At 36.9% G+C, this 7,395-nt stretch overlaps 1 protein-coding gene across 1 annotated transcript in view; it reads right to left on the bottom strand.

Annotated features, from left to right (window-relative positions):
• Positions 1-7,395, bottom strand: part of LOC117326418 (ATPase family AAA domain-containing protein 2B-like) — a 91,421-nt gene that overhangs the window by 73,304 nt on the left and 10,722 nt on the right. Inside the window, exons 13-18 of the mRNA XM_033883167.1 lie at positions 6,895-7,209; positions 4,297-4,453; positions 3,805-3,991; positions 2,784-2,969; positions 2,138-2,273; positions 12-208 (exon numbers count right to left, since the gene is read on the bottom strand). Of these exons, the coding sequence (XP_033739058.1) occupies positions 12-208; positions 2,138-2,273; positions 2,784-2,969; positions 3,805-3,991; positions 4,297-4,453; positions 6,895-7,209 (1,178 nt within the window). The remainder of the gene's footprint in view (positions 1-11; positions 209-2,137; positions 2,274-2,783; positions 2,970-3,804; positions 3,992-4,296; positions 4,454-6,894; positions 7,210-7,395) is intronic.

Here is a 7,395-nt window from a genome sequence, read left to right as displayed (position 1 = left end):
CTCGCACTTACGTCTTCTAAATCAACAGGCTTAGCAAAGATATGGAACTTCCTGTCACGTCCCAGTTTGTTTATGACATCCCTGAGAAAGAGGCGTAATTCTCTCAAAGTAGCCTCCTCCTGATTGTATAGAGCAGCAAGTTCTTTGTCCGTCAGCTTCCTAGGTTCTGGAGCTGGAGCTTTGGGCAAGACCTCCAACAGCCTCCTCGCTGAAAAATTTAAAAAAAAGAAATTAATGAAAGTTATACAATTCTGCCAGTATCTGCGATCAATTAAAATACAGGTTATCATGAATTCCAAGCTAGTTCTCCTTTTCCATTCTTTTCACAATCTTCCTTCATTAGAGTTGATTTCTTAATTACATTGATGACAATATCAAATTTTTAACTATTTTTTTCTTTTGTTAAGCTTGTGACATACTTTTAGAAAATATATATAAATGTATAGAAAAAATTAGTCAATATGCAACATTTTACAGAAACATTGAACTAGTAAACTGCCTAATAATTTATATTTATATTATCATTTGTTTGAATCCTACTTTAGGTATCAAATAAAAATCAAAACCAAATATATGCACTATGCATTATTTTTGTCATTTCAATAATTTAATTTTCACATTTTGGTTTTAAATCTTTTACTGAATCCATGATTTATTAACAACCAAAACAGACATGTACACACTTTGTCAAGTGTACATGTATAAATGTCAATGAAATTGAATGAGAAAAAAACAAAACAATGGAACTCTCTTAATAACAGAAATAAGAATTAAAAACTGCAGTATTATTTTCAAAGAACTGTCTCCTTTTGTACCTCCTTGGTTTTTATTAACACTTTTCCGAGGATTCTTCCCTTTTTTAGTTTTACTCTCTGTAAAGTATAACATGCTCAACATTGACCTCATGCTTCACCAGAAATTCTCAAAATTGAAACCACTTTATATCAAAAGACGAGATATACACACATTATTCTGCTGTTCTGCAAACAATTGGTGCGTCACAGATGAAAATTTGAAACAAAGTAGAAAAATTGTTTATGTACCTTTTCATCCACATTCAAATGAAAATGTTTTAAAGAATTTTTGTTCAAATTAAACATGCTGCTTAAAGCCATATTTGCATGCAAAATTTAATATTCTATTTTGCACTTTATAATAGACTTTGTATTACTGAAGAAAAAAAAAATGATAAAAAGAAATTTCTGTCAAGAGTAACAGAGCATAAAAAAGAAAGGAAACAAGGGCCCGTTGGAGGGCCACAACATACGCCCGCCGCAATATTTGACACTTGGAAGGGGGTAGTTTCACAGGTTGTAATGCTTTAAAATGAAGTATCATTGTTGGAAAGTTCGAAGGAGATATTGATACACATAATGGTGTGTAGTTGAAAACGAAGGGTAACTTTAAATGATGAGATGTATATATGTTGCAAATATGGGAAACCTTGGTTTAGACACAACAACACAAAAATTAGTTCACATGTTTATATACAGAATATACCGAGCCTGGGGCTGGTAGTATTGAAGTTATGGTCTGGATAAGTAAAATCATCAAAGGGCAATAACTCCACAAATAAGGGGGTAAGGGGCATGATTTTGGTATGCGACACTCCGGCTCATCAAGATGTATATTTGTGTCAAGTATGGAGAGCCTGAGTCGAGTAATATTGGAGTTATGGTCCGGACAAGTAAAATCATCAAAGGGGAATAACTCCACAAATACGGGGGTAAGGGGCATGATTTTGGTATGCGACACTCTGTGTATATTTGTGTCAACTTCAAGTATGGAGAGCCTGGGTTGAGTAGTATTGGAGTTAAGGTCCGGACAAGTAAAATCATCAAAGGGGAATAACTCCACAAATACGGGGGTAAGGGGCATGATTTTGGTATGCGACACTCCGTGTATATTTGTGTCAAGTATGGAGAGCCTGGGTCGAGTAGTATTGGAGTTATGGTCCGGACACCATATGTGCCCGAACGCCAACATGATAACATAAGACGTCCCGTCTTTCGTCGGGCGTATAAAAATAAGATACATTGACCAAGAACACAGGTTAAAGCCACAAGGCATAAAAAATGAGCCAAGTGTTCAGGCAGCTGACCTAGGTAATATCCTATTGACATAATCATTTACTTACCAGCCTGTGTTTTCTTGCTTGGTGGCTGCTTTGTCTGATTAAGAACAAGATCAGAGAAGAAGTCACGCCGCTGGGCCTCACTCGGGTTGGTCATTGTCACCACTTCTCCAGCATACACACTGAACATGAGCTGAAGCTGTGAAATGAAATTTAAGTGTTTGATCAAGCACGTTTGTTTTTGTTCGCTGGGTTCATCACCCCATGAACAGTCGGGGGTCATTTTGAGGCAGTCTCCTTGTAACTAGTGACAATCTCACTGAACAACATACAGGAGGCCCGTCACATGCCATCCAGAGTAATTAGGGTAAAGTGTCTTGCCAAAGGACACGATCACAGCAGCACAGATCAGCCGGTTTTTCAGCTTCCTGAGAAAGGACACGATCACAGCAGCACAGATCAGCCGGTTTTTCAGCTTCCTGAGAAACACAAACCGACACAGGTAGGAAGCATGAACCCTGCACCTCAGATCTTCACCTGAGAGTACATGACTGGCACTCCTAACTAATTGAGCTATCACAGTCCCCTTGCAACATAAAACATTCTTAAAGCAAAATTATAAATACAACTTAGCAGAAGATTGTGTTTTAATGGTTCTTTTCTTTAATAGAATTAAATGGACAATGAATGTGAAGTGTAAAATAAAAACCTGAAAGTCAAGGTCTGTGTAGGACTGTTCACTGGTGGCCAGAATAAGAACAGGAGTGGTGGGTACCAGGTCCTGCAAAAGCATCTGGAGGGTTGCTTTGAGTGTGTCTCCCAGTACATTCCACCAATGGTTGATATGGGGCATGTAAACAATGCTCGGAGCACTTCGCATTGCTTCACGAAATATCTGAAAATATTTTTAATTGTATGAATTAATTCCTGGTTATTTCATTACAATCAAAACAAACAATATCCTAAGGGTTATTCCAGTAAAATATCTACCCAACAGGAAGACCCTCAGCTCGTCCAACAGGAACCACCCATAGCAAGTCATTTAATCCAAACACTATCATTAAAATATGCTGTGATATATCCAATACCCACCATGCATAGAATTTTTTTTATTCCTGGAGTCCTCCCATAGGAAACATATTTTACTGGAAATGCCCTCATGTAATATCATTATCATAATGTGTAATTTTACAATTTGGTAAAATGGAAAATGTAAAGATGGAAAAACAATGAAATCTTTTAACACTATCAACAAATCAACATGTTCATTGCATATTCTAAAATCTTAATATGATGGTAATTGTTTGTATCCCTGACCAAGGAACTATCTCATGTTCACCAAACTATATAAATAGCAGCAAACTTTATTATTCTCGGTAAAAACAGACTGTGTACATTTTAAAACATGCCAATTAATCAAATATTGCTCAACATTTGTATTTCGTAGGTTCATTCCAAATTACAATACAAACAAGGCATCAAAATTCAAACAAATCACCTCGTGATTCAATATTGGCTGTTGAGTTACAAAAGATAGCCAAGTGTGTGAAGTTTGATAAACAATCCTTGTGGAATGAAAGCAGCAGAGAATGACAAATTTAGGCATTACCTACTTATGTTTGATAACATGACTATCCCCCCCCCCCCCCCAAACTTACAGTCGCAACGGTAATTAAAGCAATATTAAAACTTTATCATACAAAACTAAAAATTAATTGTAGTGGTCACACCTGTGCACAGGATTCTTCTGGTGTTTTTGCACTGACAGCAAACAGAGATGGAAGGTCGACAACATGTACAGGCAGTTGTTCCATGTGATGGAGCAGGGCTGGAGCTAGGTGGGAGGACTGACCTTGGCCAGGGGTACCAGCCAGTAACAGACGAGGTCGATGTGTGGACGGTTCCTTGTATGCGTAGCTGCTCACACAAGAAAGGATAAACTATATGAACATGATTAAAACATTTTTGTTTTTCCAGACAGACTATCTTTAAATTCCTGATAAACAATAAAGGTTTCCTTTCAAAAGTCAATGTAAAATCAACTCTTTTTTCTGTTAATTAGGACTGTTTGCATTCTAGCTTATAACATAATCAATAAAATCATGTGAATGGTTCTATAAGAACTTCAATTTGGTCAAAATTTCCAATAAATCACAATGGAGAATAAGTTTCACTAAAGCATATATTGCTCTTTCATGTATGAATTAGGTATGGTAATTTACCTTGTAAAACTGATAAACTGCTGTTTTGGCCCTTCAAGATGACTCTTGCGTCGACCTGGACCACGATGTTCAAATATACTGGGCATGTTGTCTTCATCATCACTCAGTAAATCGTTATCACCCAAAGAAGTGCTGCCATCTCCCTGAGAACTGGTGGCTTCAATACAAATAAGATAAAAACTATATTTCAGAATCTGAAGAGATGATTATGATACAAGCCGTCAGTAAGCATCTTTAGTGTCTAGGAAGTGTTTGTAGAAAATACATATGTCTAGGCTCAACCAGTAAGGGAAATGGAGTTGAATGCAAGTTCTACCCATGGAAGTTAAGCAGAAAATGTAAGTCACAGTGACCTACATATAACATATTGTTGCAGTATTCCTGGAAAACAAGATCACTGTAGGAACAAGAAGTATCTCTGAAATGAAGATGACCTACAGACAAACAGCATAACTGATGATTCAAAAGAAAAAAGACTTGTCAGAAGACGACATACCTCGCCGAGTTCCGCACATCTTGTACAATTAACATACAGTGGCCAAGGTAAAGTTTGCTTTAAAAAGTAGGTCAAAGGTCACAGCCAAGGTAGGCAGGTCCACATATGTAGTACCAATGGAAAGGTTTGGTCACAAGGAACATGTCAAATACCTAAGCTGTATCCCCAGATGGCCTGCATGGCTCACCTGGATTTCAGTAAGTATGGCAAAATACTTTGAATTAAGTAAAATTTCAAATATTTGCCTCTTTTGAACTGACTCTCCCAACAATGGTTCAAACTACAGGTTGACTAAATCCTGTCATTCTTGAAAAAGAATAAGTATTTTTAAGTTGTTTTTTGTTTGCTACATTTCCCTTGTTGGGCCCCTTTCTCCTAGGGCCGGAACGATGCACGGGTGGATTTGAAATATTTACCCTTTGAGCCAGGTGAGCTAAAAAAAGGGCAATAACTCTGTCATGATTGATCAATTACAGTTGAATAGATTTTGTCAATATATGGCTGCATACAAAGTTTCATCAAATTTGGCTGATATTTACTCGAGTTATCGTGTTCAAAAGGTCTATTAATAATATCATTACAAAGGGCAATAACTGTAAGCTACTGTCGAATAATTTCCATTTTCGAACTTGTCCGAGATCTTGTCGATATATGGCTGCATACAAAGTTTCATCAATTTTTTGCTTATATATTTACTCAAGTTATTGTGTTAACAAGGTAATTGTTGACAGACGGACAGACACCAAGGTATGGCATTAGCTCAACTTTGTCCTTTGGATCAGGTGAGCTAAAAACACTTGTTCACCAAGCCGACTACAGAGGCTGATGCCGCCAACGTGGAGATAAAGCTATAGCTCTCCTTCAATCTAAAATCACTTAATGCCCTTACACTTAAAGACATCAGTTTGTGTGTAAAAGTCATCCAAACAGCATTCTAAAGAATAGAAAGCGTTCAGCCCCCAATTGCACAAACTCTGTCACTTAAGGACATAATGTAGAATTCCAAGCATCATTAAAACTATAAATCTCAATCATAAAATAAATATAGTGAAAACTAGAGCTGAAACGAATGTTCGAATGTTCGCGAATGAATACCAATTCCCCGAATTCGAATAGTGGAATGGTATTCGAATATTCGGTACGATATTTACTTCCCTTATTCCTTTGATCTGAAACATCTACAAACGTTCCATTTGAGTTTGGGAGTATTTCCAGCTAAATTCCAATAATTCTTAAGCAGAATGTAAGCTATGTTTAGGGGTTTTAATGTACAAAGGTACTATACATCCAACATAGCAAATCATCTCCGGGCCAAACTCATTGAAAACGTGTTCAAACGTCAGATTTCCGTTCCAATCCAGCATTCAGTTTAACATAAAAAAATACATGTATATACAACTATTTTGACATGAATAGGTTCCAAAACGCGTGAATGAAAAGATGTAAACATTTTTCTGACATGACATCGTATATAAGGTACAGTGCTGCTATCTTTCATATCCGTACTGTGTACAGTACTGTCAACCATGTGGTGCCCCATATGCATTACGTCAGTGTCAATAAAACGCTTTGAAACAATAGCAACATTCCCGGTTACAAGCGCTCAACCGACAGAGGAAAACTTACCATGTGGAAAGTTCGCGGTCGTTTTTATTTCATGTTATTTTACATGCGGACCCAATGTAGTGAACTTGGATTTTTTTAATTATTTATTGGTCTTATAATACAAATATTCCTTCTCTTGACATTGACAATATGACAGACACAAGCTCGTCAATCAGGTAGGCCAGCCATGTTTACTTTCGCGAACTTAGTGATTTTTTAACGATTATTAAAGTGAGCTTCCAACTTAGTTCTGGCCATTCTTCAGTTGTATATATCACTGTTACTTATTTAAAGCTTTTCAGTCGTCTATCAAGCTTAGTAAATCAGAAATAATTACATTTTCTTAAGTATCGACTGTACACTACCGAATATTCAAATACTATTCGAATATACTAAACGAATATTCGAATGCCAAAATCTGCTACTCGTTTCAGCTCTAGTGAAAACAGAACATTAACTGTGATCACTATAAAAGTATCTTAAATCACTTATTTTACCTGGAGCATCTAGGCTTGACAGCTGAGCTAGAACAATTGGAAAGACATTTTGTAGGACTTGGAGTGTTTCTGTTAACGTCTTCTTGAGCAATGGTTGAAGGTAGTTGGCAAGAGATCTGGCTGGTGAGCTTACAGATCTTTGAGAAGCAGGTATAATGGTCTTCATTGCATAGAAAAAGTCTTTGGCACCAACGCTGATAGAAGAGACATCAAGCTGGAGCTTTTCTGACGTTGTGTAGATCTGAGGATATCGACGACGCAGGGCAATCAGGGCAGATTCTGTACACAATGCCTTCAAATCAGCTCCACAGTAACCTAAAACAGCATAAAAATCGCAGCATAAGTTTCCTCCTTTTATAAAATCCTCTGTATGTCAGCTGTAACATACTGTCATGAAGTCTAAAAAAGGGACCCCATTTCATCTGAAAAGGACAACATTTATCAAATACCCAACACCAAGAATTTGGTGGGCATAATGTAGATATGAACAGCTACATTTTA

The sequence above is a fragment of the Pecten maximus genome, chromosome 4 (genome assembly GCF_902652985.1).
Source record: "Pecten maximus chromosome 4, xPecMax1.1, whole genome shotgun sequence".
Lineage (NCBI taxonomy): Eukaryota > Metazoa > Mollusca > Bivalvia > Pectinida > Pectinidae > Pecten > Pecten maximus.
This window is presented reverse-complemented; position numbering and strand designations above follow the sequence as displayed.